We start from the raw sequence: 22,964 nt of genomic DNA, 5'->3' as shown, positions 1-22,964 counted from the left end.
TCTGAATAACGTTTTGTTCCTGAGTTATTGATCTGTGAAATCTCCCAATATCGTCGTTCCAACTTTACTGAACTAAGCCAGAAGACCGTCTCATTTCGTAGACCGCTCGGTTTGCTGTTCCTTCACTTTATTTTTATATACATTTATTTTGGACGAAAACTTAGCGTGAGGAAAGGCAAGTGTGGCGTGAGTGCGTGAGATATGGGTTAATTGCGTGACTCTCACGCTCAATGCGTGAGTGTTGGCAGCCCTGTTTCAGTTAGCATTGTGGGTTTAAAAGAAAAGAAAAGAAAAAGATCAGTTAGCTGAGTTTCTTCCCGTTACATGGACATAAAACATTCATAGTTTATTACATTTTAAGAAGCCCTCAGGCATTTTTGCTTGCAGATGTTGTGATTTCGGCCCCTTTGGCGGGTCTGTGGGGTTTAAGAGGTGCTCCTAATATTGATGATATCTAAGGTGAACATGTAGACTGGTCAGGGAAGAGGAGCTGGAGTTGAATGCTTCTATAGGCGGGCAATCACTACAATTATGCTTTACTTGATCTTTCATTAATATGTTGTATCGCTAGTATTCTGGCAACTTCAACATGTTATCATCTAATATATTTGGTTTAATTACAGCACACATAAGATTTTCACTTTCTGCATAGGGCTTTATGTGAAAGGAGAAGGGCAAGTTGTAGCCTCTTTATAGCTGTCGGCTCCAATAAAAACTAACTGTGTATTAAAAAAATCATTTGTATCACCTTGTTTTTATTTTGTTTTCTTAGGTACAGTCTGTGTTTCTATGAGCCCCTGAGTTAACGGGATTGAGTGTGTATGTAACATATGATGTGCAGAGGTGGGAGAACTACTCAGATCTTGTACTTAAGTTAAAGTAGAAGTACAGGTAAATGTGCAGCTAGTTTGAATGACTTTTTATACTGCAGGGTAGCTTGTGAATTTACTCCAGGTGGAACTAAAGTCTGATTTAAGACTTGATTATATTTCACATCATTCATCGAGATCAGTAAAGTAACTAAAGGTATTAAATAAATGTAGTGGAGTACAAGTAGGCCTACACTATTTACATTTGGATTATAGTGGGGTAGAAGTACAAGCAAAACATTGAAATAGTCAAGTTAAATACAGGTATCTCAAAATTAAAAGAAGTAGCCTACTTCAGTAAATGTGCTTACACCACTGATGATGTGATAAATATAGTAGGCCTATAGGCTACGTATATTTTCTTAAATAATAAAAAAGGTTTTCCAGCAGAGTCCGCACTTGTTCATCTTTTTATTCTTTGGTTTAAAAAATACAGTTGAAGACAGCATCTTTGAGTTAATAGGAGTTAAATAAAAGACAGCAATTACTTTTGTTTCGATGACCTACTCCAGCGTAGACCATTCTCGATGACGCTTACACCTGAATTTGTGCGTAAGAGGATAGCCCTCTTACAGGCCCCGTTTTCCGCGTTTTTTTATTATTTATTTCGGTGTAAACTGCAGTCTTCATATAAAAACACTGATGGCCGATAATTTATCCCTGCGTTGAGGGCCCCGGGGAGAACTGCAGAGGTTTATAGATCCACCTTGGACCTGTTTCTATCCGGCGACATGGCTCGACCACGGCCGCGGGAATACAAGGCAGGAGAACTGGTTTTCGCGAAGATGAAGGGGTACCCGCACTGGCCGGCGAGGGTGAGTGCTGAGGCCGGGCTGCGAGCGCAGGGAGGCGGGGTCCGTTCACACTCACAGCCGCCGCTTCGCGGGGGTAAAGGAGGGATGCTGCGGTGACTCCACAGCAACATATGCGTGTTTGTTTCTGTTAAAAAAAGCTGTGTCCTCCGCGAGGTGGACTTAAACATTTGAATGATGATAAAACCTAACATTTATTGGGCATTTTCCTGCTCCGTTCAGCTCCTGCTTTACGAAATGGCTCATGTTCAACACGTGTTTTACATATCATGTTTCACATGTTTCACATGGAATGAGCCCGTAGTTGACCTCAGGTAACCCGTGGCTCCTCTGTTCAACACTACGTTTCAATTGCAATACATCCATTAATATACTAGCCTAGGCTAAACTAAAGACATCTAATAAAGTATGGCCAAACAATGTAAAGGCGCACGTCATGGTACAGGTTCCATGTGTAACCGCTTTCAACAAAATACTAATTTTCACCAGTAGCCTATACTGCAGATAATTATAAGGTGAGGAGATGTTCAGTAACAGTGTCTCTCCCTGTCCCTCAGATTGATGAGCTTCCAGAAGGAGCGGTCAAACCGCCCGCCAACAAATACCCCATCTTCTTCTTTGGGACCCATGAAACGTAGGCCCCTTTCTACACTTTTCTAATTTCTGTTCAGAAATCCTCTGATCTTTAGTACATTCAAGGCTACATGCCATACTCCTCATCATTGTAGAGTGGTCATAGTGTTGCACCATATGAGACTGTAATAGATTAAGCTAGAGATTGGTGATGAAGGTCTGATGTTGGAAGAAAGTAGTGTCTCTTACAAAGTCATACCCATGATATTGCTGCGTTGTCAGCATGTGACCTAACTATTTGACTTTGTTCATGTGATTACAAGAATATACCCTTACATGTTATCATGTGACCCAGATAATAACTTCTTACTCTTTTTTAATTGAAAACAAATCAGCCGAGGTATAATAGTCAGTAAACAAGCATATTTACTGCATGATGAAGTATCTAGTACAGTACATACAGACACATTTGATATATCCAGCTCTGTACAAGCAGACATTTCAAATGTTCTTTCTCCCTTCCCTTATTCCTTCCTCCCTCCCCTCCTTCCTTCATTCCTTCCTTCATACCGTCCTTCCTTATTTCCTTCCTTCCGTCCTGTCTTCCTTCCTTCATATATTTTCATTTGGAACGTTTTGCCAGATGTAACTCCTGAAACATATGGTGATGTTCATGACAGTTTAAGTAATAGTAGTGGTGCTAAATTTCTCCCCCCCCCCCCCCCCTTATAGTGCATTCTTGGGCCCGAAGGACCTTCTGCCCTACAAGGAGTATAAAGACAAATTTGGAAAGTCCAACAAGAGGAAAGGCTTCAACGAGGGCCTGTGGGAGATCGAGAACAACCCCGGAGTAAAGTTCACAGGATACCAGGTCACTCAGCCCACTGTGTCATGGGGCCAGAGAGAAGACAGTGGGAGAGAACAGGGGGGGGGGGGGGGCAGTGTTGCCTTGGCAAAAGTGTCACAAGACACAAATGAAAGGGAAAAAAGCTAATAGCATTTCAGTTAAAATATGAATTCATCTATCGCCACTTTAACCCTATCATCAAGTGTCAGTAACTGGAACTGGCCCGATCTGCTTTGAGCATTCCAAAATAAATGTTGTGCCTCCTTTGTCCACAGGCTATCCAACAACAGTGTTCAGAAGAGGGTGGGAACGTGGCTGACGGCAGCAGTGAGGGTGATGAGGGCGACTCTTTGGAGGGGGAAGATGACAAAGACAAGTTGAAGGGGGACAAGACCGGATCCAAACGGAAAAAGACTGCCACCTTTAAGGTACTCTGCTGCAGCAGTGAACGCACGCACACACGAGAGAGGACGACTCAGTTTAACAGCAGCACTGGATAATGCACTAATGAGACTAGATCACAAGTGATATAGAGTGGCGAAGTCCCTCCCCTTCCGGGGGAGCTCCATGGCACCTTATTTCGGAAAAAATATGTATTGAAGTCAATGGAGAGAGAAAGATTATCTTTCGATGCCGTTTGCATTGTGCCACGAATTACACATATGATGTTTGTCAATTTAAAAGATAATTTTGCAAGTAAAAAAAAAAAATGTGTCGTAAAACTGTGAAGTAACACATTTGTTTGTGTGAAACGCTCAATGAACTACAACTCCGGTCTAGCAGAACAACACACGTCACCAAGATGGCCGTCACTACTGTCTTGTCAACAAAACGATTGATTACCCTTACTATCACCATTGAAACACGTCCAGAAGAATGTCATGCAAAGCTGCCTGCCTGCCTTCCTTTGATTCTCTTTGAACTGCCCGGTCTTTTTAATGTTTAATGTCAACCATTTGTGCAGATAGCATGAAGTAGAAAAGATCGGCGATCGCCGATGCTAGCGTTAGCATTTCTCCGCCAGGCTTAAAGAGCCTGTGACACAAGTTTCCCCCATCACCCAAACCCATCAATTTGAGTAAATATTGTCCCCTTGAAACCGTTACTGAACTGATTTTGGATATTTGTACTTTGATAACCATTAATCTGCCCTTCAATGTTGACCATATTCTGGATCTTCTTGGGGATTCTTCAAATCCCGCCAAATTATGTGTGACGTCATTGCGGGCCAAGCGCTCCAGCTGCACCGTTCAGGATCCCAGCATCTGCATGTAAACGCATGATGGCGCACACAGCAGCAAGCGATGACAGCGATGACAGTTTAATTTTGAATGTGTCTGAGAGCTCATATGAGGCGGAAGGATCGGTTTATGTTATATCTTTTAGAAGTTTAGGAATTAGGTGCGTCAATATGGGCGATAATACGGTCATGTAGGCAGTGGTGGGCTGGGAATAAAAATCAGCCCGGGACTCTCGACCAGCCCACTTCGGTACCGCTAGTAAATTGTCAACGGGGGGAGTGGGGGATGTGCTAGTGACTTATCCGACCGGCCCACTTCGGTACCGGCCCATCGGGATTCGTCCCGATGGCCAGTCCGCCACTGCACCCAGCCCAGCCCACGTACACTGTCAACGGGGGGAGCCTCGCTGCGGGGAAACGGTGGACCTAGTGTCCCGATCGGAGTGGGAATAATAATAATAATAATAATAATCATAATCCGTGCATTTTATCCATTAATTTCCCCAACATTGTGGTAAAAAAAACACACGTTTAATCCATGTTGGTATACTACAACTACAAAAAGCATCAGTTTGTTTTTTCATCTGGAGATGCAGACCGGCTCAAACAAACGATTTTTAATCATAATCCTCACAATAATTTAATGTATCATATGTTCGCCGAATTGACATGAAAGCACTAATAAATGTAGTTTAATCCACTTGAGTTTACAACTACAAAAATAATCGATTTGTTTTTATATCACATCCGACGGGAGGAAATTCAGCAGCTCTCACTACTGATTTTTAATCCTAATTTAATCATCATCTTCACCACGATCATTTATGTTTATGTTCACCGAATTGACATGAAAGCACTGACAAATATCAATATACTCTAGTCAACTTCATTAAAACGTTATTAACGTGCCTAAACTCAGTAATTCACCATTTCTACGCATGCCAACACACTTTGTCCGTGTTTGGCTCTCTCGCCGCACAGTGAAGCGTTCCCACATTGACGTCTCTTCCGGCTTCCCCCAAAACCTCAAAATGAGTCGAAGGAATTTCCCTGCGATGTTCGAAATTATTGATATTTATCGGAACGGTATCGCACCTTCTTTTTTAAGATGACGGTTCGAGATGACTAGTAGCCCAATATTTCATTGCACAACAGTTGTAGGGAGGCTGTCACAGGCTCTTTAAATGGTGTATTATAGAATGATCACACCGGTGACAGTACTCTTCAAAGGGTTCACGAAATATGACTACTACTCTTACTGTTTAACATTTTGGGTTACTTAATGTTACTTCATATTAAGGCTAATAAAAATGACATGGCTGTAATGCTAACTAACGCGCTAGCTACTAGCTAGGTAGCTTACTTCAGGGTTTTTACACCTTTTCCAAAGTCAAATTCAAGCACTTTTCAAGCATTTTCAAGGTGCATTTTCCAGCTTTTCAAGCATCTTACAGCTGTTGTAAATTACATATTTATATACACATACTCAAATGATTATTTCCCTACCTCACATTAAATTAGATGTTCTTTATGCTATAAACAACCAAATGTGTGTTTCGTGACAGCCTTCTACACGAGGAGGAAAAATTAAAGAAAAGAAAGCTACATTTAATATTTCAAAATTAGTGATCTGTACGTAGACTGGGCATCCCATATAACCTGGCTGAGCCAATATAAAACAATCAGCCAAATAACTTTTCAATACATTATTGATTACTATTTTTGAGGTACTTTTAGGTTGGCAGTAAACATAAGTCAGAGGTTAATGGTGTACTTTCCCTCCACTATATGTATTTAATACCTTTAGTTACTTTACAGATCTGGATGAATGATGTGAAATATAATCAAGTGTTAAATCAGACTGTAGTTCCACCTGGAGTAAATCCACAAGCTACCCTGCAGTATACAAAGTCATTCAAACTAGCTGCACCTTTACCAGCTTTGAGAACACTTTCATGATCAATCATTATAAAACATATCATATATATTATTCTGAAATGGACCAATCTGCACAATGACTACTTTTACTGTCGCTACTTTCACTATATTTTGATGCAAATACTTTTCTACTTTCACTTGAGGAACATTTTGAATGCAGGACTTTTACTGTAACAGAGCATTCCTACACTCTGGTACTATTACTTTTACTCAAGTACAAGATCTGAGTACTTGTACTTTTACTCAAGTACAATATCTGAGTACTTATTCCACCTCTGGTAGCGTATTAGCCTGAATTGTAGCCACAAAATCACGCAGAGCTGCATAAAAATAGACTCACAATGGTAACAAGTGGAAAATAATATTTACAAATGTGTACAATGATTTGTAGGTCATTTTGACTACTCAAGACACCTGAAAAATACATCTTCAAAGGAAGACTGTGTTCATTCTACAATTACATGGGATTAAAGCAAAATGTAGTTTTACTTGTATAATACTTCAATTTTATATAAAAGACAGTTTGTTTTCATCTGTTTTCAAATAAACAAAGTATTGGCTTTCAGAATATTAAACTTGTTTCGGTAAATTCAGATGATAAATACAACTTTGAAGCTTGTAACGGCATAATTACAAGCAGAGAACGGACTAATGTAACATCACAGCAAGCATAACAACAGCCGGTGTTTCTTGTGAGTGTTTCCCCGGTACACAAACGCAAAAATACACAAACACACTCGCGAGCTTCCCCCAGACCAGTAATACAAACAAAATGTGTCTTCTGGTCAATGTGACTGATTTCGATAGAGCAAGTCTGGTTTAGGCATGAAACACACTACCAGTAGAAATACATTGCTTTCAAAATCGCTCTGTGTCGAATCAATAGATTATATTTCGTGACTATAACACGAAATGCCGCGAGACTGGGTTGAATTACAAGTGAGTGCTTCATCCTCTGAACACCACACGATGGCGACTGTAACCCACATAACATAGGTACGCTCCTCTGAAATTATTGTCCCCTGCAATTATTATTATCCCTCAATCGAGTTCGCTATTCAGCTCACTAACGTTAGCTTAAATAAACGTAACATGCAACGTTAGCCTAATCTAAAATGCTCTACTACGGCGTACCTTTCATGTGGCTCGTCAGCGCAGACTCTCCCATCGTTATTTGTTGCAAACTTTGCAGGAGGCTACTCGTGGGCTTGACCCTCGTCTTAGCCATGGCTTGCATTTGTCTTCTGCTAGCCAACACTTGTTGAAACTGCAACATCCTGGCACACTGTCATCTATCACTCTCATCAGAATGCCCAGGTCACACGTAACACAAACACTTGTAGCGCATAGCGCGGGAAGGCCTGAGCAGAGCTGTTTTATGTAAAAGCGAACCAATTGTTTTCTTTTAATCTAAAAATCGAACTATTCAGTCAGACAGAAATGTATTGTAAAAGTAAAGCATTTACATTTTCAAGCACTTTATCTCAATTTCAAGCACCATTCCCAAAATTCAAGCACTTTCCCAACCTTGAAAACGCCACGTCAAATTTCAAGCATTTTCATGGATTTCAAGCACCCGTACGAATCCTGAAACTTGATCAAGCCACTCCTGGTCCTTTCATCAGACGGGAAGCGAAAGAACGACCTGGTACTAAGCACACAGGCATCTTGTTAAAGTTATCTTATCTTAGCCAGCGCCATATACAGTAGATAGATTCTATCTATATGGCGCTGATCTTAGCTATTTCTTAATGGAGGAAAATAATTGTGAGATTTGTAGTCTTTCTAGCTGCGTATTTTTCATAGTCTTATATTTCAACAGTTTTACGACAAACTGTGACTTTTTTGACATGGAAATGATTTTTTAAGATTGACAAACATCATATGTGTAATTCATGGCACAATTCAAACGGGATCGAAAGATAAGTTTTCTCTCTCCATTGACTTCAATACATTATTTTTCCGAAATAAGGTCCCATGGACCGGAAGTAGATGGGCTTAACTTCGCCTCTCTATAATCAGTTAAGAGGTTACATTGTATGAATATAGAATGAAGCTTTGATCTCATGTTTACTTATTTGGGATTTGGCAAGAACGCTACCAATAGAGGTCATTTTGGAAAGATATACCCTCAGATACTTTACAGGTTGATCCTGGCTCCTCTTAATGTCTCAATCAACCACTTTTCCAATGAGGCGGTTCTGGTGCTGGTTCAGTGCAGATGCCTGATCCACTGCAGCGGCCCTGGCTCTCGGACCTCAATCAGTTCAACCAGGTCATCAAAAATGTGCCAAGCTGTCTCCAAGAACCGTTGAAATTCAGCGGCTGGGGGAGCAGCAACAGTTCATGATGAGATTAGAAAGTTGGCAAATGCTGCTGCATCATAGCTGCATACTAAAATCCACGTCACTCTGGAGAAGAGTATGCAGTTGGAGATGTCGTTTATTAGCAACATGAGTACAGCTCCAACGTCTTCTGTCATCATTGTTACTGGGAGGATATTCACACGGGAGTTGCAGCGACTTAAACGGTGATGTCACAACCTGGCTCCATAAGGGCTCTGGGGCCTCATTTATAAAGCCTTGCATAGGATTCACGTGGGACTTACGTAGGACAAAGTAAATAAATACGCACGGACAGGACTTGCATGCGGCACATCCTACGCCGGTTTCCATTTATAAATCACAATCAACTCGAAATGCAGTGCAGCTTTTGCGTAACGCCCATATTTGCCTATAAATAGTCAAAGAAACGCCCCGTATTAATATTCATTTTGACTGACTGCAGGAAGAAGATCGCAGGAAATGGCGACAGAACAGCTAAAAAATACATCTCTCACCGTGTCAGAATTTGGTTATTTTGGGGAGGTCGAGATAAATCATATTGTTTGGTGGATACAGTTTGAACCAGAGTAGCAGCATAGAGATCGGATCGTCACCAAAATAAATAAATAAGTGGTCCGAACAAAAAGTTAATGACAAAAATACAAATAACCTTCCTCAGGCAGTGTGTCAGTGTGTTTGTGTCGAGGACAGGAGACCCCCCCATGATGAGAAACTGTAAGAAAGTATCGGGGGATCCCTGTGCAGTGGAGTCAATTCATGTTTATTTTTGTATTTGGTCGTTTGTGTTCCAGCTGTCGATCAGCTGTTTGCAGCGTCTCCACTGCAGCCTGTGCATCTCAACCCCCCCGCAGCAACTCTATATCCACCACTCAAAGGAAATAAAACTAATGTGTTATATGGTGTTCTTAGTTTCCATACCTCCTGTGTTTTATGAGCGTCTTAGCAAACCGCATAAAACACGGTTAAACATGATAATATATAAAACCATGTTCGTATCTATACGACCTATAGAAAAGCAAAACGGCGTCAGTTTAGACGTAATTCTGTCCTCCTGCTTACCGCATCATTTATGAGAATACATGTCATAACATTAACACAACATATTCGAGGTGGTTTTAAATAACATATCCGTATTTATTTATTTCTCCCAGTTATGTTTTTGTGTGCACTGAGGAGTCGCAAACAGGCGTTTGTTTAATCATTTTAAGATTGGCTTTAATCAATGTTTGAAAATGAATTCTTCATATATGATAAACGAGAGGTAACATTTTATTTATGGTATTATTTCCACATATTTCTCTCCATTCTTCCGACTGCCAACTGTGTCGCAGTTTCTCATCTCTCCCGTTTTTGTGCATACCGCGTATGCATGGGTTAGAGTTTGCGTGGAGGAGCACACATTTTCTCGTGAAGTTTTTTTTTTTATAAATCGCACACATTGCTTAGAAACTGGCGTACGCCATCTTTTGAGCGTACGCACCGTTTATAAATGAGGCCCAGGGGGAATAGAGTAGTGACTATGAAAAATGACTACTTGCTTTTGACTAAATGTTATAGTGTGATCTTGTACACACAGGTTCACACTGGCACCTCTAAAGGTCTCACTCATTAAACTTGAGTGAAAACTAAACACCTCTGAAACGTGTCTGTTCCTTATAACCACACTTGAATGCAGGATTACAAACACATCCTCATCTTTGCACTACGTGACATGTTCCCTTATCACCATGAACATGCACTGCATTCTGTTAGCATCAAATGTAGATTAGTCTGCCTCTGAGAAGGATTTCAGCTAATGCAATATTTGCTCCTGTTTTTGAATGGGACTTATCAACAATAAGAGTGCAGTGAGCTCAGCTTTCTCCTCTACTCATGGCCGTATCCACCATTGAGGTCAATTCTTTTCGAGCTGTGTATATAACAAAACTTGTGAAATAATTGCACTAAACGGGGTTCTTTGTAGTACTTCCATTTACTGATGATGGGGGCGCTGCATAACTACGTAGCCTCGATTAAAGCAAACAGAAGAAGACGACATGTATATCAACATGTCATTACCCGATCTGCAGCCCTACCCTATCTGCAGTGCGCATGTGCGAGATGGTCCGCCATATTTGACAACTACATACGGCAACCCAAGTAGGACACTTGACACAGTGGCTTTTATTACAACGTGACTTCACTATTATTGAACAACTCTTTTTATTGTGTTCTTTTATTTGGGGTTAAGTACATTGTCAGAATAAGTGAGATATTGATTTAACTTCTGTTAGACAGCTATCATACTGAATACATATTTACTGTGAATGTATGCAAACATGTATGGCATATAGCTGTCTAACAGAAGTTCAATCCATTTCTCACTTATTCTGACAATGTACTTAACCCCAAATAAAAGAACCCAATAAAAAGAGTTGTTAAATAATAGTGAAGTCACGTTGTAATAACAATAACTCGTCTCTCTCGAGTTTTCTTTTTGAGCTTTGCCAAAAGCCACTGTGTCAAGTGTCCTACTTGGGTTGCCGTCCGGAGTTGTCCAATATGGCGGACCATCTCGCACATGCGCAGTACAGATCGGGCAGGGCTGCAGATCAGGTAGTGACACAACAAATCACCGCTGCCCGGACTTGTATCGGAGCAGCAAAGGAGTGACAAGGTATCTAGAGATCTGAGTCCAGCGGAGGAGTGATGACAAGGTATCTAGAGATCTGAGTCCAGCGGAGGAGTGATGACGAGGTATCTAGAGATCTGAGTCCAGCGGGCTGCTTGTGTTTCTGTTCATCAGGACATCATATGACCAGCAGATCCTGTGTGAACGCTCTACGTTAGTCAGTGGACATCCGACAAACTGCACACTAACTTATATCGCAGCTATAGGCTATACTTTGGTTTAAATTGCGTGAATAAACTAGCTAGAGAGCTACAGTTAATTACATTCATCCAATGTCAGAAGGGTTACCTTTTAACAAACGTAATGCTTTTCTTTCATTTCAATTTGAGTAAAACTTTGAAGATATAACATTGTATTGTTTTCTTTTTACACTAACTCAGATATAATGAAAAGACTACGTCAGTCGAAGCTCAGCTTTGGTAAGGAAGAGACAGGACAGGCAGAGAGAGAGAGAGAGAGAGAGAGAGAGAGAGAGAGAGAGAGAGAGAGAGAAAGTGATGGAAGTCAGGGAGGAACTGCAGGTACAGTCACACAAAAGAATGTAGGCTTAATAACCCCATCTATCTATATATATATCTATATATCTATAACTTAGTCTTCATTTACAATATAGACAATAGGCATAATTGTAAAACAACATACATCTATTGCAGTTATGATGTCATAATAACATACAATTGTTTAAAACACAGTTTGCTTACATCTTTGTTATCTTTGTTTGAGAACCAAACAAACAAGTGAAATTAACTAAATTGCTGAATTGCTTTTAATTCACTGGCAGGAGCGATAAGTGAGGAGGAGCAAAAGGTGAACAATGAGGGAGAGATTGAACAAAGAGAAAGAGTAGAGGACAGAGACAGTAATGAACAGGAAGAAGACAGAGAGACTAAAGAAGATGGAAGAGAGGCTGCAGGTTATGAAAAGGAGAGAGACATGGAAAATGAATGTTGACAATGTGTTGTGATCATTTTAGCCTCTTCTGCATGTCCAGATCATTAATAGTCACAATCAACTGATTCTCATGTATTACACTTTCAAAAATAATTTATGCTGACATTGTCAGTCCACTGGCATGGTTTGAAATCAATATATTAACCATTTTGTGACCCCCCACAGGACTTAAAAAGCACCTAACTAGATCATGAAAATCCCAAAAATAGACTACTGTCTATCAGATGCATATTTCCAAAGGGACATACAATGTCATTATGATACTTAGCTGTTCATTGACAGAATAAAGTAACCTTGCTGATTCCTTTTGTTTTCCTGGTGTATACTTAAGCAATAGCTCACGACAGGCCGTGGTATATGCTCATTATATCACAGCTAAGGTGCGTGGTTCAACAACCCCCTTAGCTGTGATATAATGAGCATATATCACGGCCTGAAGTGAGCTATTGCTTTTATAAAACGGTTACCAAGTGTGGCAATATGAAAGAAAAATACACACTCTAATTTAAATAGTTTTTATTAGTAAATAATGATGTTCAAAATAAAATAGTCCCTCCTTTGCCTTCTGCAGAAAACATAGTGCAAGGTGGTTGCTATGCAACAACACTAACAGCAAGCGAACATATTAGACAGAGAGCGTTGATCCATTATTTGGCTGTTTATTTACATTAATGTGTATGTTGCTGTTTATTGTGCAGCCACTGAAAACCTGTCCAGCATCAGTAGCATGGCTTACGTGGTCACGTGTATAGGTTGAGGTTGTTCGAGGCTGTTGCTTGGCGTGGCGAGAATATTGCTCCACTTTCTCCGGTCCCCGAGATTGGGCTTCCAGTAGCTCTGGAGAGAGCTTTCGCACCTGTGGCCACTAACGGTCATAATTTCTCTGCTTTGTTTCAAGAACCGCATCAGAAAGCTTTTGAATGGTGCTACTTTTCCAGTTGGTCTACCTGCTCTTCACGTAGCTCTGCATGTCGTAGTTTAGGTGCTTTTTTTTCTGGAGATAGGAACTGCTCAATCCACTCCTACATACTATAGTAAGACCCCCCCGGAGGTCGAAGTTAATCTTAAATGTTTCCATTTTATGCTTTGTAAGTTTGTTTCGTAACGGAAGAAATTTAAATATATTTATAAAACTGACAAGTCAAATCAAGCAATCTGATTGGTCGATAGCGTTTTTGCGGACCTCTTTGATTACAGATTTGAAAACATCGTTGCTTGCTTTAAAAGTAGCACAATTCATTATGTTAAACCTTCAAAAGTATCTAGATATCCCTGCCCTAATGCCAAAGGAACTGCACACTGAATATGTTTTGCCGTTTGATGTCTATGTCTGGACCGCTGCGTCAAAAAGGAGGGCTTCTGCCCAGCTTCTGCCCCGTTACTTCTCCGCTGCTTTCTTGTTCCAGTATGAAAAGCAGTTTGCTTTTCAGACCAACGGTATACTGTTTTTCTCAGACGCGGAGGGATACTGACTTGTTGTGAAAAGTAACTTATAATTCTACCCATGGTATACGCTTAGTATATCACGGCTAAGAACCAATCAGATTGCTTGATTTGACTTGTCCGTTTTATAATAATGTATAGCTTCTCTTCTCTGCGTTTATCTACATTTCATTCAGCCAGAGATGTTTGTTGACAGCCTCTCCCTGGTGATCGTACTGTCTTGAAGCCGTTCTCTGTGTTTGACCTTTTTGTATTGGATACATAAAGAAATAAAAGCGTGAGGTTTGTGGTGCTGCAGAGCGAGGCCACACTGTGTTTTTGTATCAATGTGAGAGCCGCTGCTGCTGTAAATGGAAGCAGGTTGAAAAAGTCACATGCATCCTTGCTTAGCAACCACTGTTGCCTAGCAACTGGGCCCCGTTAGGCACAGCAGACATGGTGGATCCGAAGGAATGTGGCACGGTGTGTGTCCTGTCACATCATCTTAACTGTGTGTGTGTGTGTGTGTGTGTGTGTGTGTGTGTGTGTGTGTGTGTGTGTGTGTGTGTGTGTGTGTGTGTGTGTGTGTGTGTGTGTGTGTGTGTGTGTGTGTGTGTGTGTGTGTGTGTGTGTGTGTGTGTGTGGCGGGCTTCAAACACATTCCCCTCCACTGGTTTCAACCAAGCACTAAATTAGATGTTTTCCAACCAAATACGGTTGAACTTACACTTCCCCATATTTATTTGTAAGTAGATTCGAAGAGACATGAGTTTCTGACTGCCGCTAGCTGAAGCTTGGTTGCTAGGTTACTAGCTGGGTGTTCTCCAATAAGGGGCCGGGGGAAACAAAGTCAGTGATTACTGGTTCCATGTTGATTTATTTCAATAGAAATTGTTGGGGGGAACTGAAAGGCTATTACCGTACTGGTTACTTTGCAGCCTGGACATTTCCCCCAAAACACATTTTAGACGCGATCGCAACACAGAAGTACCTTTCAAATCCCATCATTTTTAAGACCTTCTAAATCATATTTAAGACATTTACATTACATTCACCATCTAGAATCTCCTCAGCTGAGAAAAGATTTTGTGTTGGTGTATGGGGATGCAAGAGGGGGCATTCATTTGGTTGTGTTCAACACACACACACACACACACACACACACACACACACACACACACACACACACACACACACACACACACACACACACACACACACACACACACACACACACACACACACCAAACAAACTATGTCAAACTGGTTCATTCCAACTGCAACCTAACCTGGCCTCAACACACCACTAGAACAGAACTCATTTGAATGGAAAAGGGATAAAACACTCCTATAACCCTGTACAGTTTAGGGCATGGTTGCAGTATTTGGGGAGTGATACTTTGAAAAGGCTATGGGAAATAACTACTTGCTTTTGGCTAAATGTTATACATTGCACACAAACTGTATGGCATACAGTGCACTGTAAGAAACGTACCGTGAAATTCACAGTATTTAACTGGCAGCAATTGACAAGTTATTTACTGTAATTCATTTTTACAGTATTTAACTGGCAGCAATTGACAAGTTACTTACTGTAATTCATTTTACAGTATTTAACTGGCAACACTTGACAAGTTACTTACTGTAATTCATTTTACAATTGCTGCGAGTTAAATACTGTAATTCATTTTACAGTAAGTAACTTGTCAATTGCTGCCAGTTAAATATTGTAAAATGAATTACAGTAAGTAACGTGTCAAGTGTTGCCAGTTACTTACTGTAAAATGAATTACAGTAAGTAACTTGTCAATTGCTGCCAGTTAAATACTGTAAAGGAAATCACAATATTTACAAGTTTTTATTTACAGTAACAGTGTAAAATGAAACACAGTAACTTCCAAGTACTGTATTTGTGTTTACGGTAATAGTGTTTTAACTGTATAATGAAACAGTAATATTTAATTACTTTATTTTTTGTTACAGCAGTAGTGTTATAGCTGTAGAATAAAACAGTAATTTCAAAGCATTGTATTTTTGTTTAAGCTAATAGTATTTTAACTTTAAAATAAAACACTGCCATTTAAAAAGTACTGTATTTTTGTTTACGGTAATAGTGTTTCAATTGTAAAATAGAAAGACTAAATTAATGCTATAATTTTAAGTTACAGTATCAGTATCGTAACTGTAAACATTTTTATTATAGTATACTTCATGTCATGCTGGTAATTGACAGATTACCAGAAATTCTTGACAAAATGTTAAAGCTCACCAATAACTGCAGGGAGACAGCAAACAATACATTTTAACAATGTGTTCTTAATTTTTGAACAGTATCAAGACCATGTATTTTCTTGTGCTAAATGATAAATATTTTCATCCATAAAAAAATCAATATTAATATCCAAAAACATGGAGATTGCATTTTTAAAACAGTGTCGATAACAAAACACAAAGAATATGAAGCCATTTCTTCTGCCAAGCCATTTTAGAGACGTGCTTTAGTTGAAAAGGTGTCACAACCCAGAGACAGTCTTGAATTTAACAAACATTTTCTTTTTAATGCCATTGAACAGAAAATCCCTCTAAAATAAACTTAAACTAACAAAACAACAAAACCTGACAAGACTGGAAACAATCCTCTCTTTGCTGAGGCCTGGCACGACCACATGTTGGAACAAACATGAACTGACACAGGACAGGGGGGAGACAGGACTATTTAAACATGAGGTGAGTGGGAACAGGTGGAAGCAATCAGGGGTGGTGCAGACACTGACGATGGCGGGAAAACACAAAAAGGGAGGAAGTAACAGGGCCTGAAATGAGAGACAAGAGGTAAGTAGAAAATGAAACAGGAAATGGAAAACGAGACGCGACATGAAACACAGGGACTTAACTAGAGATGAATGACATAAATAGACAGACCTGTCATGATGTGAATAAACATGAAAACCTTACTAAACGCGAAATTACAGACATAATACATAAACATAACCAACACATTTGACGAGACACAACAAAAGGCACTGTTTGGCAAATACATTATCACTATTCTTAGATAATACACAATATTTGAAAACACTTTGAATACAAACAACCAAATGCATGCAGGAATGGACCCTGTCCTGAACTTACAAACCTTACATGTGTAAGACATTTTGATAAGCTTGCCGAGTACAGTTGGCTTAACTTGCTTTTTCACTAAGCGGCCTGACGTCGGACTGTCAAACTTTAGCAAGGGTTACATAAATTAACTGACAAAATTATTTGTATTAATTACTTTCTTTGTCTCTTGAGTTACCATGTCCACTGGGGGAGTTTACTTCCTGGTTCAGCAAAGGGCGTGGCCTAGCGCTGAGGACTCATAAATACTGCAAGTTGCCAATTGGGACAGATTGGGACAAACCACCTGCTTTCATGTCAAAGGGGGACTTGGGTTTTGTCAGTGTCCTTTGTGTTTTCTGTTACTATTAATTATCCCTTGGTTTCAACTTGGTTTAGCCAAGCCACTATATAGGTTCCTTGGTTTTTCATTGTAGCAGGTCCGTTTGTTGAGTTAACACCTAAGTGTTAAGTTGATGCCATGGTTCTTTGAAGCATTTTCTGTTGACCTCTTTATAGGCCTAGTTATTAGAAATGATTGGTTTATGATGTTTTCTGTGGACTTTTGGGTAAATAAAAAACCCTGTTTATTTAAACCACTCCTGTGTCCTGTTGTTCATACCCCTCACTGTTTATTCATCATTCAATTCATTCTAAATGTTATTCTGTAGATTGTCTACCTTACTTTTCACTTTACTGCTTTTTGCACTCCTGTTTAGAAGATAAACTGCATTTCGTTGTCTCAGTACCTGTAATCTGTGCAATAACAATAAAGTTGAATCTAATCTTGAGCAGGAACAAATGTCTTTACTTAGTAAATATCAGACATTAATGATTAAACACATTTGTGCATTCCTTATAAATGCAAACTGGTCAAGAACACTGACGGAAGTAGTTTTTGCAAAGTAATAAGTCGTTCTGTCTTTTACATGTAGGATTCAACCCCCCTTGTATTGATTTGTTTTAAAATGAACACAGACTTGAGTCATTCATTTGTAGTGATATAATAATTGTTCATCTGCAACAAAGAACGGCAACGCAAATCCTGCCATTGCAAACCGAGTCAAGTCGACTCCGAGCTGTCCGACTTCAGGCAAGCTTTTTGAGACCTCCCCCAGCTGCAATCGGCTATTCTCGTCTATCTTCGAGCCGCCACAATAATAATACAAATGATGATTATTACCTTACTTTTGTCTATTTTTATTCCTCTGTGTCGCGTTTTTAATTAAGGTGCAATGCCAAGACACATTCTTTGTATAAATCAGCACCACATTTGTAGTTCTTCCAGTTTGCAAAGACATAGGGTAGACCCTCCAGAAAAACGCGGGCAAAAATCCTTGATTATGCGGGCTAAATTCCTTGATTATGCGGGCTAAAATCCTCGATTATGCGATTAAACATGCGGGGTTTTTATGTGATTTTATGCGGTGAAATTGCGGGAAGTTGCGAAATATGCGGAAAGTTGCGAAATATGCTAAATATGCGGGGAAAAAGAATTTAAAAGATTTTAAATATTGGGCTGTCTTATTTATTCTCTATCACACACAACCTGCCACTAACGTTAAACCCCTTTACTATTCAATTAAACACATTCAATGTTTATTTATTGTAAAAGCAATTGGGCTATTTTAATCACACACACTCTTTCTTTTTTGTTTACTGTGATCTTCTACAGTACATCGTAGGTTACTGTGAATATCTACAATACATTGTTGGTTACTGTGATCATCTATAGTACATTGTTGGATACTGTGATCATCTACAGTACATTGTTGGTTACTGTGATCTTCTACAGTACATTGTTGGTTACTGTGATCATCTACAGTACATTGTTGGTTACTGTGATCTTCTAGTACATTGTTGGTTACAGTAAACAACAATGTACTGTAGATTCTACAGTACATTGTTGTTTACTGTGATTTTATACAGTTGGGACGTTACTACTGCTATTTCTACAGTAACTCCAGAGTTGCTGTAATTTTTGGTTCGAAACACGGTATTATACTCTAAAATGGTATACAGTAATTTACTGTGCACAAACACTGTAAATAACTGTGGATTTCACAGCCATTTTTTTACAGTGTGTACACACTGACCAATGGTACAATTATTATATTTTAAAATTGAGCTTGTGATGCATTTGGCTTTATGACTTTAATATAAATTCTAATCTGTATTTTCAAGGTTTTTTGCTCATAAAAAAGTGAAATATGTCACTTTATATGAAACGTATTTATTGTAATTGACTGTATTTACTATGTGTCTGTGGCAGAAATCCCCCAAGCTGTCGCGGATCTCATCAGGACAGGACGACCTGGAGAAGGACGGGAAAGATGAGGACCAGAAGAGCGGCTCAGAGGGAGGAGACCCCGACAACGACATCATTCAGAACACCACCGACAGTAAGGTGAGATCAACAGCTTATATATTTAGCACACTAATCATTCATCATGGCTTACTCAACACTGCGCACTGTCAAAGCCGCATTTCAAATTCTAATCCTAAATAATTTAGCCCTGATTGATTTAGGGTTGAAGCAGCAAATGTAATACTACAGATCTAGAATATAGGGCAGTGGTGGAATTAACTAAGTTGATTTACTCAAGTACTGTACTTAAGTACTATTTCGTCATACTTGTACTTTACTTGAGTATTCCCATTTAATGCTACTTTATACTCCTGCTTCCTTACATTTTGGAACATTTATTGGAATGTTTACTGCACTACACTAATAGTTACCAGATACTGTTTACATCGGGGGAACCCAATAGGCCAGTTGCGATCGGCCTGTTGGGTACCGCTGGTTTACATGTGAAACACATGACAGGACAACATCAGGTCAAGATCGAGTCCATTTAAGTAGAAGTATAGATACTTGTGTAAAAAAAGACTTTGGTAGAAGTACTGATTCAACTTTTTACTCGAGTAAAAGTACAAAAGTACACACTCTCTTCACTTAAGTAGAAGTAAAGATACTTGTGTAAAAAAAAACTTTGCTAAAAGTACAAAAGTACAGTCTCTGAAATGTACTCGCAGTAAAAAGTAACTTTTAAACTGGCATTTTGTGCAAACTAACTGAACCTTACATCATATTAATATAATATTAATATAATTGAAAAGGAGCTTAATTTCAACTTGTATTACTGCCATTCTGAATGTATTCAGTGTGAACAACAAAAACAAAGTACCTGTATTTGCTGTCGCCAACATTGTAGATGGGTTCCTTTGCCTTAATATAGGCCTAAACAAATCAAACTAAAATGATTATAGTGCATTTTTTGCGCCCACAACTTCAAACCTCTCCCTTAAGTAAGGCCATGGATACGGGATGTCTTACTGGTGGTCTGATGAATCGCCTTTGTCGATGTCATCTTCATTTTCAGTTCTGTCGCTGACTGTACTAGCGTTACTCTTGGACATTATACCGTTAGACCTTTCTCCCGTCTCTGGCAAGCTGTTTCGTCATACGTCTTTTACGTTGTTTTCGTCTGTCGGGCATGATCTGCACACCATGGCTCGTCTTCTCTACTTGTCACATCCATTTAGTTTTAAATCAGTCTTGATCTCGGGGAAGGCCCGCAATGATGCAAAATAAAAATAATTCGTAATTTACCTCACATGCATTAAAACAAAAGTAAAAAGCCTGTTTTGAAAATGTAAGAAGTATAATTAAGTACAGATATTTGTGTTTAAAATGTAAGGAGTAAAAGTAAAGTAAAGATACCTGAAAAATCTACAAAGGTAAAAATAATATTAGCAATAATGCTCGCTCATTTGTGCTATGCTTCACAGACCAAGACAAACCCTAGGTCAAGCAAGGCATGAGTCCTAATCAAGATGAATACTGAAAGGATCTTCTATAATCCCTCGCTTCAACTGTTTTTGAGTGGCAATCACATATTCTGATCAGAAGTGATTTTTATTCCGAACTTGAAATGACTGCACCTGTGACTGAATGTCTGAAACACCTGTTTTCCCCCCATATCAACATTAAGTGATGATTTATTAAGAACATAACAATTTGTTACTATTGATCTACAAGTTTAGTTACTACTGTGCTTTATCCTAAAAACAATTATCTACAGATACCTTTTTTATGTTTTTATTAATATTTCGTAGTATTTGAAATGCTTCTGTTGTTTGTCCTCCTTACTGTGTTTCTTAATTCTAATCTCCCTGAACCAGCTGCTCCTAGAAGAACCTTAAGGGAAGAAAGCCTGAAGGAGAAACCATTCTTTGTACGTGAATCTACAACCTGATTTTTTATCAGCACCATCTACTGTGTGCCATGGTCACCTCCACCTCCCGGCTGACCCTCCTGTAAGTGATTGTATGAAACATCCATAAACACTGCCACTGGTGTCAGTCATCCTAAGGATGCCTGGGAATAACTGGGCTTCATGCTAAGAGCTGTGTCAGGAATCAAAGCAAAGCCTTTCTCACCTCTCGGAAATACACTGATTAGGAATTTTAATCACTTTTATCCAGCAACTATTTCATTATAAGATATTGTTAACAACATGTGGAACATTTTATATTTAAAGTGGCATAAGTACATGACTTTAACTATTTTGTGTTTTATAGGCAGCAGATATAGAGCCTTTTCTCTACCAGGCTCAGAATTTGTAGCCCAATCAGAATATCAATGTTTGAAATTGTGGGTATGCCCCTTACAGTATCTAACCGTGGAAGTCATTGTTGGGTGGTTGGCTTCCTTTCCCCTTTTTAATAACAGCAATAGTTAACCTAAATCTGTTGCTTCACTGGAAAAGTCGATTGAGATATATAATACAATAGTTTCCCCTTTTCCAGTGAGCCAGGGCTGGGTCGGATCCAGTGACCAATTGCAAAACAGTTTTCGTTGTCCTCGGACCGAAAAATTGGTTCAACTTAAGCAGCAACTATTTGCTCGGCAAGATCCAAGAGCTGCATAGGTTGGAGTCTGGGGCAGCTCATGGCGACAGTAGAAAGTTGTTAAGTTGGGTTATTGGCTCTAAATTGCGTTATTAAATTGTCAGATAGCTTCAATGGCTAGGCTAACATTATGGGGTGTCAAACTCAAATACACAGTGGGCCAAAATAAAAAAATGGGTACTAGTGGAGGGCCGGACTGGTTCAATGTTTATTGCAAAACTTATTGAAATTAACTTATTGCACATATTAAACCTGGAACTAACAAAGCTTCAATTATTGCCAATAAAAACAACATTAAACATTCAATAATCAGTTGCATTCATTTCTTATGGCTCTATCTGTAGCTTTTCCTCAGTCATTTCTTATGATTACATTCTTTTTGAAAATTTCCCTCAAAGAAAAAACAAACCTGCCCTCTTGTCGTGAGAGAAAAAGTGCAGAAGGAAACATTCATGTAAACTCAGTGTGCTGCTCTGTGATGCTAGTTCAAGCCAGATACTTGGCATCTCATCTTGGGTGCAAGTTCATCAATGTTTGGGCTCAGGCTCTGAGCTGAGGAAACCCTCAGGGTTGAGTGAAGGTGTGCGTGCAATATACCGGCGGGCCAGATCTAATAGTAATTAGAAATTATCCTGCGGGCCGAAATTAAATCCACCACGGGCCGGATTTGGCCCCCGGGCCTTGAGTTTGACATACAAGAGAAACTTCACATTATACAATCCTCTATGTTGCCAAACATTGTCAAATAAAACTAAAAATAACACTTATGGGGACATAAGGGGACGTTACTGGTGAGACAGTCCGATAGGGTTTTCCTAATGCCAGCAGCTGGCTTGTGTTCAGAAATATAGCAGTAATATGAGCACAGCTCTAATGCAGTCTGACATGGTTATTATTATTCAAGCGTAATCGAGGACGTCATTACCAGGCTACAACAGGCCTATGGTCAGTTGAAAGAAAAAAATGTCATAACTTGTCCAAAAGTTGAAGCAAATATGAACCAAATTGGCCAAGCACTGACCCAGAACAGAAGTCATGTCAGTGGCAGAGAGGTAATCATGCTTCATAAGACTTATCACAGGTCACTTAAAGTAGTTAGTGAAACAATGGAATAGTCACAATGGAAATACAGTATCAGTGCATTCACTCTGTATGTGACAGGATGTAATACAATGGTTATACAACATGTCACATAAGGCCAGATGAAACCATGGCCGTGTTCCTCCCAGAACTGTAAGATCTCACAGTGTAGATAGCCATCCACCAGTAATCATGCTTCATAT

At 39.4% G+C, this 22,964-nt stretch overlaps 1 protein-coding gene across 1 annotated transcript in view; it reads left to right on the top strand.

The window, feature by feature from the left end:
- The first annotated feature begins 1,396 nt into the window (after positions 1 to 1,396).
- The window catches only part of hdgfl3 (HDGF like 3), a 25,923-nt gene continuing 4,355 nt past the window's right edge, over positions 1,397 to 22,964 (top strand). Inside the window, exons 1-6 of the mRNA XM_079664456.1 lie at positions 1,397 to 1,684; positions 2,239 to 2,315; positions 2,987 to 3,125; positions 3,377 to 3,529; positions 19,040 to 19,174; positions 20,953 to 21,087. Of these exons, the coding sequence (XP_079520582.1) occupies positions 1,601 to 1,684; positions 2,239 to 2,315; positions 2,987 to 3,125; positions 3,377 to 3,529; positions 19,040 to 19,174; positions 20,953 to 20,973 (609 nt within the window). The 5' untranslated portion in view covers positions 1,397 to 1,600 and the 3' untranslated portion in view covers positions 20,974 to 21,087. The remainder of the gene's footprint in view (positions 1,685 to 2,238; positions 2,316 to 2,986; positions 3,126 to 3,376; positions 3,530 to 19,039; positions 19,175 to 20,952; positions 21,088 to 22,964) is intronic.

This window comes from Notothenia rossii, assembly GCF_949606895.1.
Source record: "Notothenia rossii genome assembly, chromosome: 2".
Classification (NCBI taxonomy): Eukaryota; Metazoa; Chordata; class Actinopteri; order Perciformes; family Nototheniidae; genus Notothenia; species Notothenia rossii.
This window is presented reverse-complemented; position numbering and strand designations above follow the sequence as displayed.